Raw genomic sequence first — 24,903 nt, 5'->3', positions numbered from 1 at the left:
GAGGCCTGTTCCACTCATCCTTTTAGTCCCATCGTCACCCAGAGACCTGACAAATGATTAGCAGCTGAGTGACTGCTAGACAATCAAGTCCACATGTAGCTTTCACCATATGGCCAGGGTGGTTTGTCCTGGGAGATTCTCTCCCAATTCTGACTTTTGTAACACCACTCCACCCACCTTCCCACAAATGTAGCTACATTTTTCCTTTGGGGAGTGGGGAGGCCAAAGGCCAAGCAGATATGCAGTTAGGGAGCTAGGCAGAGGACAAAAGGCAGGGGCCAAATGCATATGTACCATGAGAAACGCACTAGAGAAGAACTATCTTGGCCTCCAGGGGAGATCAAAGCCCACTCCATGGCTCCACACTGCAACACACTGGACGAATTCCAGAAGGCAGAAGCAAATGGGGACACGGACAAAGAGGACTTTGTCTTCAATAGCCCTATGGCCAATTCAACCTACCCCTCAAGCCACCCAGAGAATATGCTCTGTCCCCGACTACTGCCACAGGAAGCACATGGAGTTCAAAAGGCAGGAGTTGACATAAGACTAGAGCTTACTGATTCTGCAGCACCCATGCCGCCACCTTCCCTGATCGAAATCAAGAGGATGGGGGGTGGGGGGAGGTGGAAGGGGTAAGGGGTGCCACTCTGGGGCCCCCATCTCCTCAATGGATGTTCAGGACCCTGGTTCCAGAGGCATATGAAAGAAAGGCAGGGGGGGCGGCATGGGGGGGTGGCACGACAACAGCACATTAGACACAGAGAATGTCAAACTACACGTTGCAGGTATCCAGGGGGAGTGCCCCTTCCCCCGCTGTGGCTCTCCTTCCTAGCCACAGGAGGTGGGGGTGGAAGGAGCAGGGTGCTGTGCAGGTGATATCTCAGTCCCAAGGGAGATTTCCAGCCCGTTGAAACTCATTATATCCAGCCAGCCAAGGACCAGAGCAACAACTCCTGATGTCAAGTCAGTTTTAGTCTGTGATCCCAGGCCAGGTTTCTGACTCCATAGAGGAAAACAGGCCATGCGTGTGTCAAAATCCCCACTCCACAATAAGGCAACTTTTTTTAAATATTATTTTTTAAGGACAAAAGAACAAAGGGCAAGAAGTCGCTTTTTGTGGCTTGGGGTTGGGGTTTTTTTTGGTCTTTTGTGGTAAGTTTTGTCCTTTTTTTGTCATTTTTCAAGGGACAGAAAAGTAAAATAAAATAAATCATCTTTTAACAAGGACTCTTCTTCAGTGAGCAGCGTCTCTCTGGGCTTGGGGAAGGGTCAGGGACTGGAAAGTGTATGTGAGAAAAGGGAAGGGCCCTGCCTTCCCTCCCCAAGCAGCCACTTGCTGGGCCAGCCCCAGGCCAGATCCTTTGGTTTCCTCCTCCAAGGTCTGCAGGTCCGAAGGGCTAAGCAGGGATGAGAGGGCTGAGAAGGGGGCAAAGGAAAGGAGGCCTAAGGAATGGTGGTAGAGGCCACCAGATGAAGGTGAAGATCATTCTCCGAGAAGCGAGGCAGGTCTACGGCTCTCAAACGGAAGAAATCGCCGCTTGACTGTGAAATTGGCAGTTTCCACAGGATAACGCCAGGCTGGGCATGGGTTGGTGGGATGGCACTCTAGGGCTCTGTGCAGGCTGCATAGTAGAACTGATGGGACAGAAGAGAGGAAAAAGTCTCTGCAATCAGGTAGCAGGGGCTGTGGGCTGCCAGCTGTAGAGTTGAAGAGTGATTTTGGTAATATGGACGAAATTCTGTCAATAACTTAAAAACATATATATATGCGTGTGTGTGTATATCTGTATCTCTCATATAGATATACACACAGACTCATACACACACACACATACATACACACACACACACACACACACACACACACATATATATATATATCTATCTATATATATATATATATATTTCTCTCTATATCTCTCTCTCTCTCTCAAACTCTTCTCCTTCCCACCCCGGGCCAAATAAGTTGAGACATGAAGACTTGTGAGGGAAAAGTAGGGGGTAGGGATGGGAGTCTCCTTTTGATGAGTCATCACAGTGGCCAGAAGCCAGTCTCTTATTGTCAAGTTGTGTGCACTACAGTGGCCTGTTCTTGGATTGTCCATCTTCACTCCAACCTCTCCATTCTCATAACCTTCTCTTTCTACTTCCTTCCCCAAGTCCAAATGGGAAACAGCCCTTCACTTTCCCAAAGTCTGTATGTCTGAGGGCTGGCTTGATATTTTGGCATCTTCCCTTGTAGACTGACTGGCAGGTGGGACATGGGCTTGGCTGGGCGCTGTGGCCGGTTTGCTGGAAGACTGGGACGGATACCGTTTCCTGACTTCTCCTCCTGCCGGCGCTGCGTACCTCTTGTGGCTGCCTTCCTCACCCATGGGGGGCTGAAACAGAAAGGACATGGACCCAACATGAGATTGAGGTAGGGAGAATGTCTGCTTGCCTATTCTTTCCTCACCGAGGGCACATGTCACTCAGAATAGAGACATGCACAATGGAAGAGAAAGCACTAGTTTTGGAATCAAAGGACATGAGTTCAAATCGCAGGCTGGATGTCTATTACCTGCAAGACTTTGAGCAAATGGTAAAAGGGTTTGGATTAGAGGGTTTCTGAGGTCCCTTCTAGCTCCAGATCCAAGAGAACCAATACATGTATAGTACAGGGCCCTGAATTTAATTCAAAGGATCTGGGATCCTAGCACTACCTCACTTAGTTATCTGACATTGGCCAAGTTTCTTATATGTATACGGTTGGACTAGCAGATATCAAAGGTCCTACTCAGCTCTATGTTTTCAGGCCACACTTTCATTTTCTAGTTGCCCCTTAGTAAGCTATTTGAGCCCTGAGTCTCAGCTCCACCCTTTGCACAATAGGGATAATTAATAATACCTCAATTTTTCCTGTCTCACAGGGATTTCATAAGGATCAATTGAAATTACTATTAACCTTGCAACCCCGTGAGAAGTGTCCATCAACAGCTATCCTCTTTTCCTTATGATGCCACTAAACACCGTTCATTCAATCTTCAGCACTAGAATTAGGGTCTCACTCAAGCTGTAATGGTTAGGCAGTTCTTAAACTCAATTTAAATCGGCATCTAAGCAATTTTCACCTGTTGCTCCTAGTGTTATTCTATGGGCCCATCCTCAGCCTTTCTAATATGTGAAGAGTCCTAGAGACTAGGAGGAAGAGCCAAATGAAGCTTGAAACCCATGAAACCAAGGATTGTAGGCAGAAACACTTGCTTTCAATTATCATCTTTCTCAGCGTATACTTTTGAAAGGTTTTAGTTCTTAACATCTCTATTTTTTGTCCCCTTACTATACAATTCCTGAAAGCAGTTTTCCCTTTCTCTGTGTAATGCCACAGATGGCACTATCACTCAATTTTGCTAACCACAAAGTGACTGGGAATCTGGGTTCCCTGGACTTGAGTTACAATAACCAGGATAACCACTGGGTGTCACTGTGGGAGCATTTTCCCAGAGCTGGGGAAGGGCAGAGACTAAAGTCAGACACTCAGAGAGAATGGACCTTAGTAGAACATAGAATGTTAATGAGGTGGAGATTTAGACATCATGTTGCCAACCTCTAGGCAAGGAAATGAAGGCTTAAAGGCTGTTCTCCTCAGATGAACTCTGGAACACAGTGCTTAGTTCTATACACCATTATTTAAGAAAGGATATTGATAAAGAAGGATAAATTTCCATTCAGAGAACATGGGCCTTGCCACTTATTTACCTGTGTGACCTTGGGGATGTCTATTACTAACTTTTGGGGGCTCTCTATTCTCAACTTGTAAAATGAGAGGTTGGTCTATAAGACCTCTAAGAATTCTTTCAGGTTCCAGTTTAATCCAGTGACTAAGAGGGCAGCCCTGCACACAGTAACCCTGGGATAGTCACAGATTCCAAGACTCACATCCACTCGGAAGTCTTCTAGACGTCGGAATTTGCCGAGGTATTCTTGAAGTTTGGGGTCAATATCCAAGTTTTTGGCTTTGGAATATTTTAAGAAGGCCCAGAACTTTTCCAGCCCATACAGCTGCCCTGTGGGAAAACAAAGTTTAGAGGCAAGGCCCAGAAAGCTTGTAGCCTGACTCGAAAGGAATGGCCACAGGCTAGCCTGGATCTTTGATCAAGTCGACTCAAAAGCCACAGGAAATCTCAAGACCTGGGCTCGTGAAAACCCCTTTTCCTCCCAACCCACTAGCTCAGAGTCCACACTGTGATCCCTACCCGCTTCATAGTCCTTCACAGTCTCATCCTGGAAATCCTTGAAAATATCAGGTCGGAACTTCTTTTCCAGACCGTAACTGTAATATCGAAAAAGGCACTCCAAACCATACCTATTAAAAAAAAACAAAAAAAAACAGAAGACTAAACTAAGCCTCGACTTGTTTTAGCTGTGAAATGGGGACAATAGCACTTTCTCATCTAAGGACTAAGCTGATAAATATTTAATGAGCAAGGCATTGTATTAAGTACAGTGGAAGACAAAGGCCCATAAATGTGACAGCTCAGTTAATGAGAGAGAAGATAAAATACAAATCATTAATAGCAAAAGAATGCAAGAAAGTGAAAATTACAAGGCTATAGAATGGGTTCCCAAAAGGCAGAATCACTTTTTATTCGGAGAGGGGCAGAAGAAGAGGGAAGGAAAAACTCAAGGCAGAGTACTGAATATAGGTCTCTGAAAGACAAATTCTACTTCAAAAGGGGAAATGGGTGGGAGAAGGAATAAAATCATAATATAGGTATTACCCCAATTTTTACAGATGAGAAAAGTAAGGCTCAGAGAGGCTAACTTGATTAAGTGTCAGACAGAATCTGAAGCCAATTACAGGAACACAGATTAAAAGCAGAAAGTTTTTGAAGACCACCTAGTTCAATTCAGGTCCAGAAAGACATAAAGTCAATGAACATACAAATAAGCAGAGCAGAGATATAATCTAAATACACATCTTCTAACTTTAAATCCAAACACTCCTTCTGCAATAGTACACTGCAGTCTTTCTGATGAAATAAAGAAAATTCCCTATCTGTACAGATAAATTCACTATTTAGTATGAACCAGGCTAGCTCTGTTACTCAGGACCTGAGTTACTGTAGGTATGTCATTTCACTTGTTCTCATTTGTAATTGAGGAGGTCTAAAGTTAGTTTCATTTAGGCTTAAAGTTTCAATTCAATTTAAAATTCCCAAGGGCAACCAATGTCAATAAAAAGCCTGGAATTTATGTGATATGCCTATAGTTTGAAAGTACTGAATTAAACATTCAAGTCATGAGAACTGTCTTCAAGTCTTAGTAGGGGTATCAGGTGGAAGAGGAATTAGATTAATTCTATTTAGTATCAGAAAACAGAAATAAGGGATAAATGTTACGAAGAGGCAAATTTAGCTTCAATTTTTGGAAGAAATTTTTAAAAACTTCAAGAGTTGAGAAGGGGAATTAGTTGCCAATGAAATAATGGGATTTCCCTCATTGGGGGTTAAAAAAAGGTTGGATGGTTACTCCTTGTCAGGTATGTAACAGAACAGCCTTTTCTTGAGGTAATAGCTAGATTAGGTTAGTCTCTTCCAAATCTAAAATTATATTACTCAACAGAACATGGGAGAATGAAGCAGAATTTTCTATAAAAATTAATGCTATATTATTGCATATAGTCCAAGGCTTATGTAAGCACCTTCAGGGCAAGGAACATTTCTCCCAGCACTGGGTCTTCCATACAACAGAGCAAGCACATGGTTCATCAAGAGTTGCTAAATTAAATCATTACACAAATGCAAGGGACTTAAGCAACACCCAAATCCTCTTGTCCCAGCTTTTTTCCTCTGCCTGATCCATAACTAAATTTCTGCTTGCCATCTCACCGGTAGCCCTCCTTGCCATCTTCTACGGCCAACTGCTTAAACTCTTCATACATTTTCTTATTGAAGTGATCCCGGAGGAAGAAGGACCAGAAGCGGAAAAGGGTATTCATCTCTTGGGACTGGCCAATGCCTAGCCGTTTCCGCTCTGTAAACAGGGGAAGGGCACAAAGGATTAGGATAAGGTTATGCTGGAGGACAGCATGAGGAGAAAGCTTGCTCCCGTCTACCCCCCCAACCCCCATCCATGCTTCCCATCCTATCCTGAATTGCAAGAGATCTCTAAGGTCCTTTTAACCCCACCCCACCCTAGATATAGCCAATTAGAGAAGAGATGAATGTCCCCCAGCACATCAAGGTTCCCTTCTCCTGGACCCATTCTGACTTGCACCTCTCCTGGCAATATCAATGCAATTTTCCTAGTTCTCTTCCTAATGGAGACAGATAGCATCTCCTTCCTATTCCCTATTAGCTAGGTATAACTCATCTCCACCTCCCATTTTCTTTCATGTCCCAGTTAAAATCCTACCTTCTATAAGAAGCCTTTCCCAATTCCCCTTAATACTAGTGCCTTCCTCTGGTGATTATCTCCAATATCTTTTTTGTACATAGGTTTGCATGTTGTCTCCCTCCTTGAGGTCAAGGCCTGTCCTTTGCCTTTCTTTGTATCCTTGGCACTTAGCACAGGGCCTGGCATCTGGTTGACTGAATGATGCCGCTTTCTTCCTCAACCACAGTTCTAGTCTCATACCATTAAGGCAGCGCCGACGATACTTGTGGTAGACATGTTGTGTGAAGCCATTCTCTTTGAGCAGCTCATGGGAAGGATGCTGGAACTTGGGCAGTGACTGTGGGGTGCAGCCATAGCTGCCAACAGCTGGGGTGCCCTCAGAGGGGCTGGAGCTGTGGGAACCAACACAACTTGCTTTGTTATCCCACATTCTCTTCAGTCTCTTAAACCCACTATGTCTCTTTCTAGGGGAGAAAGTGGAGAATGGTCTCCAGCAACCACCAATAGCAAATTACTTTTCCCTGCCTTTTCACCTTTGTTTGTGCTGTTCCATGCACCTGGAAGGCCTAACTTTATCTCTCCAGGCTCCAAAACACTTAACCCTCACATCCACAGACTCAGATCTATTCCAATCTCCACATTTTAGAGTCAAAGGTTCAGAAAAGGTAACTATTGAGAGAGTTGTTTAGTGTCAGAGATGGAAAAAGTCCAAAGCTCTTTCCATTACAGAGTCAAATTTCCCTTTCAATACAATTTAGTATTTGTGAAATGCCTATGTGCACTATGACTTCAACTCCAATACCATCTCAACTACAATATCTCCATGGATCCCCAGCTCTAAGTTATTAATTCCTCTAAGTGATGGATCCCCAAAAGTAATCTTGTGGGGTGCTAAAGTTACCTCAAAGAACTTTATATACTTCATGTCATCTATCCCCTATTACTCCCCACACTGGAGTATGAGCTAAGTTCAAGAACAATGCCTTATCCACCTCAGTACCAAGAAAAGTGCATTATGAATCATCAGCACTCTATTAATGGTTGAAAATATTCCAATGGCTCCTTCTTAGATCAGAAGCATGGTTCTTCTGGGTCAACATCCCAATCTGGCTTTAAATGATGGCGGCATGGAAGAAAGGGATACCCTATCTTCCCTGGCATGATCCTAAAGAGCTGGGAACTTTTTCCAAACATATAATAATATCATTAAATAACAGAGTATGTCTGATTCATAAATGTAAAATTCTTAAAATGATATGGATTAGAAGAGTTCCCTAACCTCTCCCTCTCTCAAAAGTGCCATGTTTACTTATCTGAAATAAAGCCACTTCCTTCAGAATTCAGAGTGCAAACCCAAATCCCAATATGATCAACAAATTCTTGCTCATCTTATTTAGTCCCTTCCTGATTTCAATCAAATCCCTTCTCAGTCTTTACCATTCCTTCTAGATAGTTTCACTGCAATCTCTCTTCATTTACACGGATATTCTATCATTCCAGATGCCTCTGTGTCTATCTCAAAGACTACCTCTCCCACAACCCTGCCTCTAACTTCCAAATACCTGATGGATGCTGTCCGGGGCCTGTGCTCACGGGAATCCATGACCCATCCCACATGACACTCCATAGGTGGGTTTGAGCTATGCCGTGTCTTCCTTTTTCGGGGCATCTGAAAAGATTATTCCAAGATTAATTACTAATTAATTTGGCTAGTAAAGGTTGTGTGTCTCCTGAAGATCTTAACTGTCTGCAGTTAAGATATCTTTAGTCCTCATAAATAGCACCTCCATTTTGGACAGTGAAACTAGAACCCAAACATTATATACCCATAGTCTAAGGTTACACATAATTTGTGGGGAATATCTCAATAATTTTCTTTTTATACTTCAGAAATGAGTTGCTACAGGCAGAATTAGGGGAAAAAATAACAAACCATTTTACAGAACACTATGAAGTTTACAAAATACTTTACCTGTTACTGAAATAGCTACCCTGTGAGACAAGTACTACCACTGTCTTCTTTTTACAGATGAGAAAAATGGTGAAAAAGGTGAGGAAAATTTCCAAAAAATTTAAGTGTCATGCCTAAGGCCACACAGCTATTAAAGGGACAGAGAGAGTTTTTGAACCCAATTTTTCTTTCTGTCTGTGCTATCCTCACTCTACTTTCAAGTTTTATTTCAAGTTAAATCCAATTAATATTGCCATTGCTCTTGGAAATATAAGATCACTCATCTCTTATTAATCTTTCCATTCACTATCCTTGGAACTCCATCCTTCCAACCCCACTTCCATTCCTTTGCATGTTGTCTCTTTAACTTCTGTATTTGTTTTCATGACATTTAGAAACAGTGCTTAGGATAAGATAAATGATTAATGAATGCTTTCTGATTAATTTCCTTTAAACCTGAGGTTGAATCAGATTGAAGCCTCTCACCTTGGCATCTATCGTTCTTCCTTCTTTCACCACTGGGTAAAATCGGGATGTCTGGCTTGCATCTTTGAGTTGGGGAGTGCGGGGGGTCCGAGGAGTCCTGGTGTTGCGGTAATTCGGTGACTCGGGGACAGTGGTTGGCAGAGATCGGGCAATGGTTGAGGGCTCAGGGGCACCAAACAGTTTATTGGCTAAGGCGTCTGTGGGAACTGTGGATATGGTAGTAGAAACTTTATGAAGAAAGGGTATGAATAGTATTCTATCTGAAGAGTAAGATTCAGAAAAGGGCCTTGAGGTCATTTTAGTTTAACCTCTCACAATGTAAACCAGAAAACTGAGGCCCAATAAACCTGAAGTCACAAGGTAAACTTCTAAATTCACTTTGCTAGAACTGGAATAAGTCCTACCTCTGGTTTTCTTTGACTTACCTTGCTGGAATCGTGGAGGTCCAGGTGGGACTTCTTGATTGGGATCAACAGGGGGCTCAGGGGTCAATGTATCAAACTGCTCCCGACTAATCATATTTACTTTCTTGAAATTCTCAACTTCTTGCTATAAAAAGGGCAGTAGAAAGTGGGAAAAGAGGAACACATGTCAAGACTGGCAGCACCAGCCTGGTCTCTGATTAAGGATTTTCTAGAAATAATTAGTATGGAGTTAATTCTCCAAAATTAACATTTTTTTTGCCCCAGGACCATACTAGGAAAAGTAGTCATCCAACTCTATAAGTTTTTCCTATCCCTCAACACAGTATGGTTCAAAATAGGATGGGAAAACTTCCTGGGAAGCCTTTCCAAATTAAGATTATCCTTCCATACCTAAAAAAATTCTTTAATTCACTTTTCATGAACATTGAAGTAGCCCACAAATTCTCCCTTGATCTTGCCACATGATATACAGTCCCTCTGATAAATGCTTTTGCAGAACTCCATTAACATCCTCAGGTAAATTTTACTTTCTTCTCTGTCCCTTATGTAGCCCCAGGCTCTTACCTTGATCTGGGAGTATTCGGGTTCAAACTTCTCTGTCCATAGATCCTGCTCATAGTAGAAGAGCCCGTCATTTATAACTTTGGCCAGCTCTGAACTCATCTTGGCTCGGGAGGTATGGTTACCAGTACGGTCACCCCCAGGATGGCGCCGTAAGTAAGGTGGAGTCTGTGTGACAATGAGGATCTTGTTGACATCCCGGTCATCAATCTCATAGTCTGAGTCCTCATCTGACCAGTCAGTGAAGGTGTTCTTCCGCCCATCCATTTGTTCCATCTCTTCATCAAACAAGAAATCTAATTCTTCTGGCTCATCTTGGTCCTTGGATTTCAATTGCTGAAGTGGAGCTGTTTGTTGTAGGAACTTGGGCTCCTCTGCTTTCTGAAAGACAGCAAGGTAGGAGGATGGGACAAAGCATATATGGTTAAATGAGTCCCTTGGAAATAGTTTCCAAAATTGATCATCCAGATAACTTGTGGCATTCACTAACACAAATATAATTTCCTTATTTATTTTTACCTTTGAGGCAAACCCCAAACTTTCATTGACTTCAAAACTATAAATCCATCTATCATCCCCAAATTTTGCTTCTAACCCATTTACTAAAAATTGGTTAACTGTGTTTATATATGTATATACCCATACACACATGCCACTGGTCTGGTTACTGGTGAAAAGACAAAAAAGAAAAAATCTTCATCCTTCAAAGAGGTTATAGTCTACTAGGTTCACTGATTCTCAATCTAAGGTCCATGAACCTAATTCTGAAAGCACAAGCTTCAGACTGCTGTAGAGATTCATGATATTTAAAAAAAAGGTTAAGAATCATATTAGAAAATTTAACATGTAAATGGACAAATACATAGAATTTGAGAAAGAAAAATTAGGGGAATTAGGAGGGAAAATTGTACGGAGGGATTTACACTTTATATAAGCCTTGAAGAAAATCCAAGGCAGGGATCAAGGTAGGAAAGGGAATATTGAATCCAGAGAACAAATCTTTTCAGTTTGATTGGAATAAAGTATGCATGAATGAAATGTATAAGTGTTGGAAGACAGATGCCGATATGTGAATGATATAATCTCAGAAGCAAAAGGCAGCCACCATAGATTTTTTGAAAGTAACGGCAATGGTCCAGACTATGCTTTTCTAAGAGTATTTGAGGAATCATGCAGATCTAACTAGAAAAGGGAGAAGCTGAGAGACCAATTTTGGGGGGTAGGGAACCCACTACATGAAAGAGTAAGATTATCTATTATCCTCAATGGTTAAGAGACATCCCCTGCTACCCTAGTTTACCTACATAATTATGAATCCAGGGTAACTCTAAAAGCTTACCGAAGGTAGGGACTATATCTTTAATAATAACGCTAACATCATCTATTAAAGTATGGCATTTAACACATAAAACACGTTCATAAAAAGTTCTGATTTATTTGTCAAATGAGGGTCACTAAGGTAAAAATGATTTCTTCAGTCACACAGCTAGTAATGCTTGTAAGACTGCCCTCAACATTGATGTATAAAAAGCTTGTTATCTTTTGTTTCTGGAACATTGTATTCCAAGTTCTTTTTTATAGCAATGGCTCCTAAGTCACATGTGATCCTGATTTTGGTTCCCTCAGAACTTTAATTCTTTCTTAAGTTTTTCCTTGAAGCTCTAGATTTTGGTTATAATCTTCCTGAGAGTTTCTTTCAAGAGGTGACTAAAGATTCTCTTTCTATTTAACCCTCTGGTTATAAAATTGGGGCAGTTTTCTTTTCTGACTTTTTGAAATACTATGGTTAAGCTACTTTTGGTCATAGTTTTCAGGTAATCAATTGATTATTAAATTGTTTTTCCCCCCCCAGGTCAATTTCTCTCTCTCTCTTTTTTTAAAAATATTTCTTGTTATCTCATGGAGTTATCAGCTGGTTTTTGATTCATTCAAATTTTTAGGGAGTTAGCTACCTGGATTTGATTTTTGTATCTCATGCTGTTAATTCCTTTTTAAATTTGCTCATACTTATCACTTCTCTTCCAATTATTCCGGTTAGTCCTCTAGATAAATGAAATTTTTCTCTTCCCCCCCCCCCCCAAGGCAATTGGGATTAGGAACTTACACAGTTACAGAGCTAGTAATTTAAATATCGGAGGCTGAATTTGACCCTCCCAATTTCAGGGCCATATCATCTAGTTGCCCCTCTTTTATTCCTTTCTAAAAATATCTTTACCTCTTTAAACAAAAATGAAAAAACACGTTCTTCCAAGCATTCTAAACTTTTGTCCCATCTACTTTTCTTTTGGGGCTTTGCACATCATTTAAAATCATTCTTTCTTTTTGGGTTTGTGTCCTAGACTTCCCTCACAAGTATTACGTTGGAATTTGTTTCTTCTAACAGCCTACTTCTGGAAGCAATATTTAGGTTGGTCTTGCTGTTACTTTCTTTATTCTAGGAACTTGGGTATGAACTGGGATCTCCAAGTTTTCAGGGTTTCCAAAAGTCTTAATCTAGAGGATTTGGATGCAGCCCTCCTGAACCAATTCCTGCAAAAGTGGCTTATTGGAGTTTGGGTCTGAACAATAGCTCTGTAGGCCTGGTTCTTAGTTGGATCTATAGTAGACTGTTGCTGGACCTGGCAACCATCTTAGTTCTAAGCCCTTAGTCTTAACTAGACTGTAGCAATAGTTTTCTAAATCTCCTTCCCTCAGGTCTCTGAACAGTCTGGTCCAACCACTAAATAATAATCAATGATTTTTTTAAAGTATGTCTATGTTACTTTTCTACTTAAAAAGTGATTCTCTACTGTGTTTAGAATGAAAACACAAACTCCTTTGTTTGGCACTGAAAACTTTACAATTGGGCCTCCAAACCACCCTTCTACACTTAAATATACATTATGACTTTTCATGGATCCTCAGCCCAGTAAAACTGAGGTTTTGTTGTTCCTCAGTGACAGACTTTGTGGCAGTTATTCCTCACACTTAGAACGCACCCCTTTTTCTTTTTTACCTCCCAGAGCCTAAGAGCACCTTCTCTATCAGGCTTTTCTTTATCCTTCCAGCTGTGAGGACCTTTGCCTTTCTTAAACTATCATTTTGTTTACAAATCTATATAAAAGTATATCTATATGTACATGTTATCTGTCTTCCATTAGAATGGAAGCAATCTTAAGGGCAGATAATATATTGCTTTTGTTTTTATATCTCCAGTGCCTGGATTTGTGCCAGCATCAGACATCTTAATAAGTGCTTAGATAGTACAAGCAGGTTATCAAAATATCTACTTTGTCTATCCCCTTCACAACAACCCAAGTTCTAACTGCATTTCCCTTTTCATCCTTTTGCTTAGAGAAGATATTTTGTGTCTTTAAGTCTGACCTCTTAGAACTATGCCAAATTCCTGGGATGGTTTGTGATTGCCTCCAATTTCTTTATGTTATTGAAGGGGCAATAGTAATTGCAATCTATCGTGGCTAGGGGTGTACTGACAGACAGTGTGGTGAAAGGATAAATGACCCAGTCTGATGCAGATTGTCAGTCAAGAGATCACAAGTCATCTCAAAGACACCTTAGCAGGGTTCCTGAAATTTCCTTCTGGGCTCCAAAGCAGTAAATGCAGATGAAAGTTGAGGGTAGATAGGCCACAAGAAAAAGTCTAAAGAGGAGGTAGGTGAATCCATTTCAGAATGAATTCAGAATTTCCAATTTAAAAACCATCAAGTCTAAGAAAATAAAAGAAAAATAGATAATATTGTGGAGAGATCACAGAAAGACTAAATGTACTACGGATGAACTGTGAGCTGGACTGAGAAATCTGGAAAGTAATCTAGAATTCTACTACAAAATGTGACTATGCTCATACCCTTCTGATCCAGATAACACTGCTACTAGATACCCCCAGAAAGGTCAAAGACAGAAAAATTGCATACATATTAAAATACTCATAAAAGCCTTTATGTCTATGTGTGTGTGCATAGTTTATACTTGCTAAGAACCAGAAATAGTTGAAGTTCCCTGAATGGAAAAGGGTTAATCAACTGTGGAACATAATGTCCTATTACTTTGCCACAAGAAACAAGAAATATGAAGAATTCAGAGGTGCATAAGAAGCCTTATAAGAATTGATACAGAGTGAAAAAAGCATAAATAGGAAAATAGCATATATAAGGCTAAAGAGGAAAAAAGATTACACCTGAAAGCTGTGTACTTATAATGACCAAGAAAATTAGAAATAAAACAAAAGTGGCACCTTCACCTTTGCTAGGGGTGGTTGGGTAGGGATAGGCACTGCACAACAGAGACATAAGGGGCTAGAGACAGTTCTTTTCAGACACGAGCAATTTAAGGATTTTTGCTTAATTCTGCTTATTTATTACAAAGTGCTTTGGGGATGGGGGTAGGAGGGAGAAAAGGAAGGATGGTGAGATATGGGATGAGAAGAGAAGCAATAGTGATCCCACCCCTACTGACCCTCCCCCCCCCCCAAAAAAAAAAAAAAGAGGAAAGAGGGTCACTGCATTTTTTTAAATGCAGAAAAAAAAAAGCAGAAAGGGGTTGAGAAAGGCACAGACAAGCAGGGCAGCTTTGAAACTAATGTATTTAATTTATTAAATAACTCTGAAAAGAAATGCATGTTGTACGTCGAGACTGATGATTTCATGGGCAATCCTTTTTGTATTGTTCTTCTTTGTATATAGAAATGATCCTGTTTGTAGATATGGTAAGTTAAAAAAAACAAAACAAAATCATCTACAACAAAAATTAAAAATAATTGAGTCCAACCCTCTCATTTTATAGAAGAGGGAACTGAGAAATCATTTGCCCAAAGCCATTTTAGTAGCAGCAAAATGGAGACTGAAACAAATCTTCTTGACACCTTTTCAAGTGTCATCAAGTGATGAAAATACTTCCTCCTTCAGGTATATGAGAAGGGCCTTTAATAGGGGATGGTGCTATTTTCTGATGATAAAGCAAGGAGAATGGTTTCAACTGCAGCCCTGTGGTGGTGGTAGTGGGAGGGGGTGGAGGTGGGGATTAAATTTGAGAAATGATTAAGTGAGAGCTCGTATTAAATCAAGGGGTATGACAAAAAACCAAAGGAGGGTCTGCAATCATCTAAGGAAGTCCGGGTCCTCAAGGAACCCTTGAGGGTGTGAGATTGCTGAAATGTGGTTCCGCCTCCAATTCTGGGACTTCGGAGCCTCACTGTTCTCTGGTACATCTGGATATCTGTGTGTATGCGCTGACACATCAGGGTCATCCCATGCTGGAGTGAGACAGGTTAGGACTAAGACACTAGGAGGAAAGGGAGCAGGGAGTGAATAAGGGTGGATAAGGCAAGCAATGGTTAGAACACACTGGCCTCAAAGGCCCTCCAACCTTCTGTAGAACAAAAATCTGAATACAGAAATTCCCTGATGAATGTATGGCAAAACAAAACGAACAATCTGTCCAATTCCCTTCCCCATCCAATACAAACCTTGGGCTTTGCTGGAGAGGGCCGAGGTCTCTTCTTTACCTCTATCCAATTTTCTGAATCTAGGTCTGGCAGGCTGGCTGAGAGGCCCTTTGGTAGCGTCTTTAGGTTGCTGACCTCCTCTGTCTTAGTTGGCACAGGGGTGGCCGAGCGTGGAGAACCTGGTGCTGATTCTGGAGGGAGTGCTGGGATTAGAACAAGCTAGGGCCTAAGTCTTGAATTGTTCCCACAGTCTTCCCTCTCTGAAGTAGGAGGTAACATTTTCTCATAGGTGGTCTCCCCAGTTTTGCTCCCCATCCTGCCAAATTCCCCCCACTAACCTGTTTCCTTCTGGAAATTTTGTCGGGGCACAAACTCAGGGCAGTTGATAAGCTGAGAGAAGTCAGTCTGGGAATAATCTGTCATCGTGGGTCCTGGTAGGGGCCATTTCTCAGGCTGCTCCTTCCTCCGGATTTTCTGCTCTACAATCTCAACCACTTTGCTATCCTTTAGGGCCTATACAAAGAACATGCGTGTACAGTGACAAAAAATTCCCACTCGTGTTGGTCAGACCCCACTAAAATTCTAGCTAATGGGCAATTTTGGGGGCAATCACTGATGCAAACTGAAGTGGGCTGTCCTCCCACCCCCAAGACCAGGATCCCTTCTCCCTTACCAAGTTCTGAACTCTACTTTCCCCATTCCCTACTCCCTGGCACCTGGATGATGAGGCCCACTTCGGTAGTGAGGGCTTTCACTCTGTGGAAGGAGGCAATGAGGGTGATAGGAAGGAAACCGTCATTATCCATTTTACGCCGTAGGAAGAAATCTCGCTCCAAATTATCCACACTGAAATAGTATTCACTATTCATCAGGAAAGAAAGAGGAGATATGAATAAGAAAGGAGGGTCAGGAAAGGACACCGTCCCTTTTCTGCACACAATTCTCTATAGCTCATTATTATGTACTGAAACCTTTTTTTCTCAAAGTCCTTCAGCAGCCCTTTTCTGCACTTAAATCTTTCATTCCCCAAAAAGGTTCTGTGCCCCAGGAATGGTACCCTCCAAAAAAGGGGAGAAACGCGTGGCAGTATAGTGTAACAGAGATACAACAGACTGTAACAATATGGCAGATGACTCAAGACTAAGGAAATGGTAGGTTTAAATCCCATCTCAGATACTAGTTGATTGACCCTGAACAAGTTACTGAACCCCTGTGCTGTGGTTTCCCCATATGTTTTAAAAAAAAATACAACAAAAAACCCCATCCACTAGGGAGTCAAAGGTATTTAATCCCATCTCTTATATATATTTCTAGGCTAACCTATAATCTCAGTCTCACTTAATAAAGCTTACTGCATAAGACTTTTGTGTAAATGATAACCCATGTAAACTGTTTAATAAACTTTAAATGCTAGCTATCATTAATCATATACTTTCATACTGTTTGTTATACACTGTTTGGACATAATACCCCCATCATCCCAAAAAATTATACTCTAAAAGCAAATAGTGCCTTCTTGACTAGTACCCATCCTCCCCTCTCAGTGCTTATCAGAGAACTGGGTTCAAAGATGATAGTCCTATGTTGGACTTGAATTGAATTTGATTTGAATAGACATGGCCTGACAAGTCAAAGGAGGCAGAATAAAATACAGAATTACAGGTTTAGAGCTAGAAGGAATTTGAGGTCTGTGTTGATCTCCTTATCTGTAAACATGAAAATTTTCATTCAGAGAAAATGACTTTCCCTACGTCACACAGAAGAACCTATATCTGAACTTGGGTCTCATGACTCCAAATACAGAATGCACTCCTTACTATCATACACCATCTTTTTATTCCACCAGAAACCCAACCAGGTTCCTTAGGCTTTTGAATTCCTTGCAATCCCACCCCCCACTCCAGCCCAAGAGCACAACCATTCTCCCTGCAACCAGCCTCGATCAACTCCAACTCACATCTGTCGCTTAATGTAGTCTTTCAGCAGTTCCTGGTCCACATTATATAAATCATTGCTGCTCACATTGTCAAAGTAATAAGTAATGTTACTTTGGTACTTGGGGGTGCGAGAGCCATCAGAGCAGTCATACTTTCGGTAGCCATACTGGTAATCAAAGTGGGCTGTGAAGCAGGAGAAAGGAGGAGAAAGATGTTATATGATAGGAAGACAGTCTCTTTCTCTGTGAGGAAACTTTCCTGGGAAGGACAGACAGATGGCTGCTGAGGGAACAAAATCAGACAAAGGTGAACATGGAGGAATAGAAAGACCACCATTCTGGGAATCCTAAACTTAGATTCCAGATTTGATCCTGCTTGCTTGGACAAATCACAACTTCTCTGGGATTGCATTAGACACTAAGCTCTAATAGCTCAAGAGCCCTTTTAGTTCTAATATTTTTGCATTTTACGGATCTCCCAGGTTTAAGTCCATATGAAATTCATAAAAGGAATCCAGAGTTAGACTTTGCTAATGACCTCAGCTTGGCTGGGGGATAGGGGGAAAAGGGGGATTGATTCAACACTCCCTACCCAAAACCTAAGCACTAGGTCCTATTCCCCTCACCCCATTCTCAGCTCTCACGTACATCGAGTGTTGCCCCGGCCTCGGCCCCGGCCTCTGCCTCGCCCCCGGCCTCGGCCCCGGAACGCGCCCCGAATGGCTCCCCCCTCACTCTTCACGCTTGACGTCTCATCATGGTCAGGCCAGGCCCTTTCCTGTTTGTTGTCCGGATGCCACCCCGGGGAAGAGGGAGGGCCTTGGCTCAGTCCTGGAGAGAAGGGGGAGGGGTGGGGTTCATCCACCTGGGGGATAGCTCCTTTCTGCCCCAGTTCCCTATCTACCCCTGATAGTTTCCCACTCTCCAGCCCATCACCAAGAAATCCTCCCCACCCAGCAAGCTCTCAGGTACCTTTGACCTCACCACGGCTGGCAGACGGGTGGCGAAGCTGCTCATTCTGGCGGTTGGTACGTAAAGCAGTTTTGTCTCTGGCCACATCTGACTTCATGTCTATTTGCAATGGAACCCACTTGTGTTTGCTCCCTGGGGAACATTGTGAGCACGTGAAACACCGTTAGGGGAGAGGGGGGGCTTTTCAGTGACACCTTTTCCCACTCCCTCCCACAGATAGAATGCCCAACTTACAGCTCTAGTCCTTCCCAGGAATCAGGGCACTTACCTTTCTTCTTCTGTCCAGATTTCTGGCCATCATCATCCCCATTTTTCTCTTCTCCAGATTCATCTGACTTAGCTTTTGGACTTTCCTTACTGTCACTCCCATCTCCTTTTTCCTGTTCCTTCATATCCTTCTTCAGGGGTGGTTTGCGAAGTGGAGCTGGCTTATGGGGCTGGGGCTGGAGGAGAAATAAGGGATTCTTCACAAATAATCCAATGGGAGAGAGAGTAAATCAGTCAGGTTAGAGGTATCCTCCCTGACCCATCATGTTTTCCTAAACAACATTCCACAAAAAAGAGTGTTGAAGGAAAAATACTAAGTAGTTTAAAAGACCTGGGCTTAAGTGCTGGTAAACCCATGAGCAGGCTGCTTAACCTTAACCTCAGGGAGTTTCTTCTATAAGCAAGGTGGGAGTACAATATGTGGGGCCAAGCTTTTCTCACACCCTGCCTTCGGGACCCTAGCTAAGTCACTTAATATCTCTCATGCCTCATTTTATCTTTAAAAGGGGACAAGTGCTTACCTCATGAGGCTGGTATAAGGATCAAAAGAAGGGCTTGGCAAACCTTAAAGCACTATAAAATTTCTTGCTGTTTTTATTATAATTTTTTAAATATGGGAGATGATAATTCCTGGTTAAATTAAAAGACTAGAGTTTGAATTCAAGCTGTGATATTTACTGTGTGATCCATGGCAAATCTGGTTTCTCAGTTTCCTCATTTGTATTTGCTTTGTCTACCTCAAACTTGCTGAAATATTGTGTAAATTTTGAAATATTTACAAGAAATGAGTTACTGCTATTATTATTATCACTACTAATCTATACATAGGCCTGCTGGCTACTTAATCTGAGAGGTGAAGTCCTGGGCAAGTTAGGGCCTGAAGGGACTGAGGATCTCTCCTTGTGGAAAGCAGAGGAGAAGCCAGACCCAGGGTCACATTACTATCTGACAGAGAGTTTTAGAGGGAGAGCACACTGGCAGTCACAGTCTAGGGACTGCCTGGGCTGCCAGACGGGTGGCGAAGGGAGATTATCCAGCCTGCCGTCCCAGAATAGCAGTATGGAATAAAGAAACTAATGAACAGAAAAGGCCTAACAAGGCAATCTAAGGCCTGCAAGTCTTTGGGGGAAACTATTCTTGGCCCCTTCTGATCTGGAATTCAGGTCCTCCAAAAACATTCTAGCCAGAGAACTTAGTCTAGATCATGGTAGTAGGTATGATAGCACTCCAGCACAACTTCAATGTTATACTATTTCTTATCCCACCCTTATCTTTCTTCTGGTTCCTAGATCCCTGAAGTCAAAGATTAAGAAACCAAGTTAGTGGGGAAGGGTAAATACAAGCTGATCTCAATTGGACCAACCCTAGGCTCTTACCTGAACACTCTTGTGGGCTATCTCTCCAGGTGTGGGCCAGTTGGTAGCATCTCCAAAATCACTAACCTGCAAAGCAAAATCAGATCATTCTCTTAACAGCAATGTGCCCTTACCTTTTCTCCCCTTGTCTCTCAATTCCTTAATTAACATAGGCTCTTTACTAGTCCCCACTCCTCCCACCTGTGTTTAAAAATTTGCCATCAAAGCAGTGGGTGACTGGGGAATGAGATGAAGATGGAAAGACTCAGAATCATCTCCTCCAATAGCCACCCTTATCCCTAACTCTGAACAACTGCTATTTAAGTAAAGCCTGAAGGGAAAGTGACAGCTGGTACCATAGATGGAGTGAGCTCCAGGCTGAAAAACCCAATCTCATAAGGCCCTAGGTAAAAGGAAAACTGCTCCTGGAAAGCACCTTCAGTTGATACCATTAACATACCTTGCTACCTTTTCGAGGTTTGGGGTTGGCTGCCCTCACCACTTTGGCCGGAGCTGAATGCTCTATGGGGATAAGATGAAAAAGACATTGGTTGAAGCAGAGGCAAGCAGGAGAAAGAGCACAATCCTGCCCTCTCCCAAATGAACTTCTCTTTCCTGTCCCCCCTCTCCCTCTGTTGCACAAATAGGTCCCAAATCTGAATCTCCCTGAAACTGGTAAAGACAATATTGGAGGGAAGTAAGCACTGAAAACAAAGAAGGCTCAGGTGATTTACATTCAATAGAAAACAGCTTCTCAATCCTCTTGTTCTGTACAGGCTTTAAAAGCAGGACTGGGACACAATTGTGGAGAGGAGAACCCCCCCCCAAAAAAAAAAACCACAACAAGTGGAATGAGGCTCAATGTTTCTAGCAGTGTGTGTGTGCGCGCGCACATGAATGGGTGTGTGCCCGCACATGAATGTGTGTGTGATATCACTGAAGGCATCCTGCTAGCTCTCTAAAGCTTACAATCCTATAATCCTTATAGCAATGCCCTCTAACACAAGTGGGAAAATTCAAGCTCAGGAAAGCTTAGATTCTGACCCTTTAACTTTTTACCTCAATTTTCTAACACTCTCTGCATTCAATGTGATAGGGCTAAGGATAGGTCAAATTCCACTTTTTTTGGTGAGCTTTCGTGACCCAGATTGATGAATACACTTCCATCACTGAAATTAAACATATCTACATACAAGGAATATGCATCAAGTAGGGTGTTAGGCTGATGCTGAATCAAACCATTAAACCCAAGCATTGAGTTCCTGCATTGAACATAAAGATCTTAAGGTCATCAGGCCAAATCTAAGTCTGCTACACTAAATCTAAAAGCACTGTGGGAAGGGATGTTAGTTTAGAGAGCACAAAGAGTCACAGGGATACCAAAAGAATAGTCAATAGAAAAGACCAATTTGGAACTAAGAACCACAACATAACCTCTATTAGGGATTCTTCCTAATTTTTAGCTCTTTTGCTTTATTATTTCTATCTACTACAAATGTAGATCAAGTCACTCAACTTTTATTGTAAATAAGATGATCTAGGGTTCCTTCCTGCTTTAAAACCAATGATGCTATAAGGTAAGGGAATATGAAAATAAGGGCGTCAGGGAAAAGCATAGGAGGTAGAAATGGGGAAATGACACCATGTACTCTAGGAAGGAAAAGCAGAATGGGTCCCAAGAATTCAAACAATTAGAAGCCTGAAGCTGTCAGTCTACATGTCTCCCAAATCTGGTAATATAGAGTCCATATCACTATTCTTGAGGTTCAGAGATTATTACTAAGGGACAGTCTTCCCCCAGTCACATAGGAGACCCTTGCTTTGCCAAAGAATAAAAATAGATAGAGGTGGTGAGGAATGAATGAATCAGTCTCAGTTCTTCTATTACTACCTGTCTGAGCCTTCTGATAAAATCAGGAGAAAGTATTATATGGTATCTGAAATGGCTCAGGTGGTAACATTATTATTAATAAACTCTATTATAAAACTTTATTACAGGTCATAGGTAGGGAACCTTCCTGAGATTTTGAAGAAACGACTTCCCACCACCAAACACTACTCTCTCCCACCAGGCCTCTAGCCATTAAGTTGCCAACATAACCAGAGACCAATGACTTTGAAGCCAACAAACCCTCTAGGATTCAATATCCAGGGTTTTTCTCCCACTTACCTCCCACTTCCTTCTGCTGCCTTATCAGCTAGGTACCAGCTGGAGAAGATGACATTTCCCAGACCCTGAGAGGACAGAACTCACTGAGCTGATTATGAAGAAAATGTTCTCCTCTTTGGTCTGACCAATGTTCCCTTAATGAGCAGAAAGTGTCCCCACCCAGCTTTTTACTGCAGCATTCCTGATGACAGCTCTCTAGGGAAGACACTGCTGCTTTAAAGACACCCCACACAGGGGTAGGCTACAAATCAAATCTGAAACTGCCACTGGTCTGTTTTCCCCTTTTCCCACCAATCCCTCCTTTAGAGTATACAGTAATTTTCACCTACTTGCCCATATTTCCAATCAGCCTGGCACTGCCTCAACCTCTGGGAGTTCCCAAAATCTTGGTGTGATTGCCACAGTATATCAGAAAGAATACTTAGACTGGAGTCAGAGATCTGGGTTTGAGTCTTAACTGTTGAATATTCACGTAACTGTGATCCTAGGCAAATTTAACCCCTCATTTATTTTCTCATTGGCAAAAAACCAGGAATGCCATTATTTTCATAGGTTACCATGTTGTTATGAGGAAAACACTTTGTAAACCTTAATCACAGTATTAGAGATTTAAAGTTGGAAGGATCAAAAGACCATCTTCATCTTGTGCTTGAGAAAACGGGCACAGAGGTTGCAAATTATACCCCCCCCAAATCAGTTATTTTAAGAATCAGAGACAGAATTTGAACCTAGATCTTCCTGATTCCAAACCCCTAACTTTATCAATTTAATCACCTGAGCTTACTTTCAAATGAACAATCTTGAGTCAGAATCAGTCTGTGAGAGAAGCCTTTTTTGCTTGGTTATAGCTATATATAGATATATATATAGATCTATCTATCTATCTATCTATCTATCTATCTATCTATCTATCTATCTATCTATCTATCTATCTATAGCTACTGTTACAATGAATACACCAAGGTAGCTGCTCTAGACCAAAACATAGCTCTCTGACCCCACAATTTTTCAAGTGAACTCCTCCCTGCCTCTGATGGAACAATACCTTACAAAAGTTTTGGAACACAAAGTAAGAAGATGGCCAGTTAAGGAGTGGTCCTATTTCAGAGTGTGATGAGCATGAAATTGACAGTGAACCTGGGTTGAAATCAAGACTTATACTTGTATGACTTTAGGCAAGTCACTTCCTTTCTTCTCCGGAGCCTGTTTCTTCAATTATAAAGCCATGGTGAAGGTAAACCAGAGTATAATTAAGGCTCTTTCTAGCACTTAAATTCTATAATTCTAATCTACATGAACATCTGAAACAAAATTCACCCTTCTTGCCACAATCTGTGCTCTTACTCTTTCCACTTTTGGTACAACTTTACACTAAAAAAAGTGAGAGGGTTGCAGTACTAGGAGCCCAAGTGTTTTATAACTGGGTGGAGAACAAGTCTAGGAGATAGAGCAGACTGAAGGCTTTCCTGGATTGGAACATGCTATTTTAAAAAATTAAATAGCAGCAACTCACATTTCTGCAGTGTTACAAGAATTTATAAGGAAACTTTTTCAGAATGATCCTTCGAGCAAAGAAGCATAATTATTATTATCCTTAATTTTCAGATAAAGAAACAAACTTTTATGAAGTCTGATATTGAAGATATACAAGGAATTAAACATCAAGAACTATTCCTTAGTAGCTAAGTGGCCAAAGATTAAGAATAAATTGTCAAAAGAACTATAAAGAGGCAACAGTTATGTCAAATGTTTCAAATCACTACTATGGAAATATAAATGAAAACAACTCTGAGCCTTTGACCTTCTAACCATCAAGTGGGTAAGAAACAACCAATTGATACTGGAGAAGTTATAGTAGAATAGGCACAATACTATACTGCTGAAGGTGTGAACTGTTCTAACCTTTCCCAAAAGCCATTTGGACTTAAAGAAAAATAATATGCATGATGACTTATATAACACACTTTTTTACTATCTCATACAGAGTTAGGGGGCCATAGATGGGGGTATTACATAAGTAGTATGTTGGTTTTGCTTAAATATTTTTTATGTATTATAAGGAAGTGTTCTCACTGGAGGTAGAACAGGAATTATGATATAACAAAAGAGATCAATACATTCCTCTTCCAACTTCATGTCAATCACACCATACTTAAATTCTGTGCCTAGACCTACTCCTTTTCAATGAAGACTTTTAAAAAAAATCTATTTCTTGAAGTGAATAGACTGGGACATGAGCCATACAGTCCAGACTACTAGGCCACAAGAGTACCAAGGAAGCAGTTTAAAACGTCACATTGTATCAGTACTGATCTGCAAGGGGAAACCTATGAACTATTGTGTCCAAATTCTTTCCATTTATCCCTTTTCTTGCTTTCCTAATCAGTCACAACAGACCAGATCTTCCCTAAAAACTGTATTTACAGTATATGTGGGTAGTCCCTGACATAAAATTTGTCAAGAACATTTAACAACTGCTTAATATGTGCCAGGTAACTATGATGAGTGCAGGGTATACAAAAAAAAGGGGGGGGGCCACACAAGGTCCTTACCCTCAAGGAGATTAAATTCAAATGGAAGAGACAAGTTATATACTAATATATGAGAAACAGGGAAGAAAATCTGGGGAAAGTGAGAGGGGCCATGATAGACTGGTTAGGTTTCAAAAATGTAAAAGGTAGGCACAACACTATATCCCTTTCATTTTATAGTTTTCAAAGACAATAAAACTAACTCCCTCAATTTGTATGGATCATCTCGATACAACCCACAAAGGAAAAACTAAAACTCGAAGACAGTGACTCTGCTAAGGTGGTATTCCAAGGCAGCTATAGAGTCAGGGCCCACAAATTCATTTCTGCCCCCCCCCCCCCCCCAGCCCGGATTTCCTATTGACAATACTACAAAATAAGGAGGATAAGAAATGGTGAGTGTATTCAGGGTCATTTAGGCTTTT

The 24,903-nt window shown here is 41.5% G+C and overlaps 1 protein-coding gene across 8 annotated transcripts in view; it reads right to left on the bottom strand.

The window, feature by feature from the left end:
* Nucleotides 1–1,921: 1,921 nt before the first annotated feature.
* Nucleotides 1,922–24,903, bottom strand: part of LARP1 (La ribonucleoprotein 1, translational regulator) — a 49,402-nt gene continuing 26,420 nt past the window's right edge. For 2 of the 8 annotated variants that reach the window (XM_051978762.1, XM_051978769.1), the window contains exons 2-19: nt 20,238–20,299; nt 19,799–19,864; nt 18,424–18,619; nt 18,156–18,287; nt 17,832–18,014; nt 17,205–17,367; nt 15,964–16,108; nt 15,586–15,760; nt 15,269–15,438; nt 9,808–10,185; nt 9,244–9,367; nt 8,819–9,024; nt 7,944–8,050; nt 6,622–6,773; nt 5,874–6,018; nt 4,239–4,348; nt 3,922–4,049; nt 1,922–2,384 (exon numbers count right to left, since the gene is read on the bottom strand). In XM_051978762.1, the coding sequence (XP_051834722.1) occupies nt 2,184–2,384; nt 3,922–4,049; nt 4,239–4,348; nt 5,874–6,018; nt 6,622–6,773; nt 7,944–8,050; nt 8,819–9,024; nt 9,244–9,367; nt 9,808–10,185; nt 15,269–15,438; nt 15,586–15,760; nt 15,964–16,108; nt 17,205–17,367; nt 17,832–18,014; nt 18,156–18,287; nt 18,424–18,619; nt 19,799–19,864; nt 20,238–20,299 (2,843 nt within the window). In that variant the 3' untranslated portion in view covers nt 1,922–2,183. The remainder of the gene's footprint in view (nt 2,385–3,921; nt 4,050–4,238; nt 4,349–5,873; nt 6,019–6,621; nt 6,774–7,943; nt 8,051–8,818; nt 9,025–9,243; nt 9,368–9,807; nt 10,186–15,268; nt 15,439–15,585; nt 15,761–15,963; nt 16,109–17,204; nt 17,368–17,831; nt 18,015–18,155; nt 18,288–18,423; nt 18,620–19,798; nt 19,865–20,237; nt 20,300–24,903) is intronic. The other 6 variants (XM_051978764.1, XM_051978768.1, XM_051978765.1 and 3 more) reach the window with 5 other exon arrangements.

The sequence above is a fragment of the Antechinus flavipes genome, chromosome 2 (genome assembly GCF_016432865.1).
Source record: "Antechinus flavipes isolate AdamAnt ecotype Samford, QLD, Australia chromosome 2, AdamAnt_v2, whole genome shotgun sequence".
NCBI classification, from domain to species: domain Eukaryota; kingdom Metazoa; phylum Chordata; class Mammalia; order Dasyuromorphia; family Dasyuridae; genus Antechinus; species Antechinus flavipes.
Note: the sequence above shows the minus strand (reverse complement) of the source record. Positions and strands in the feature narration are given on the sequence as shown.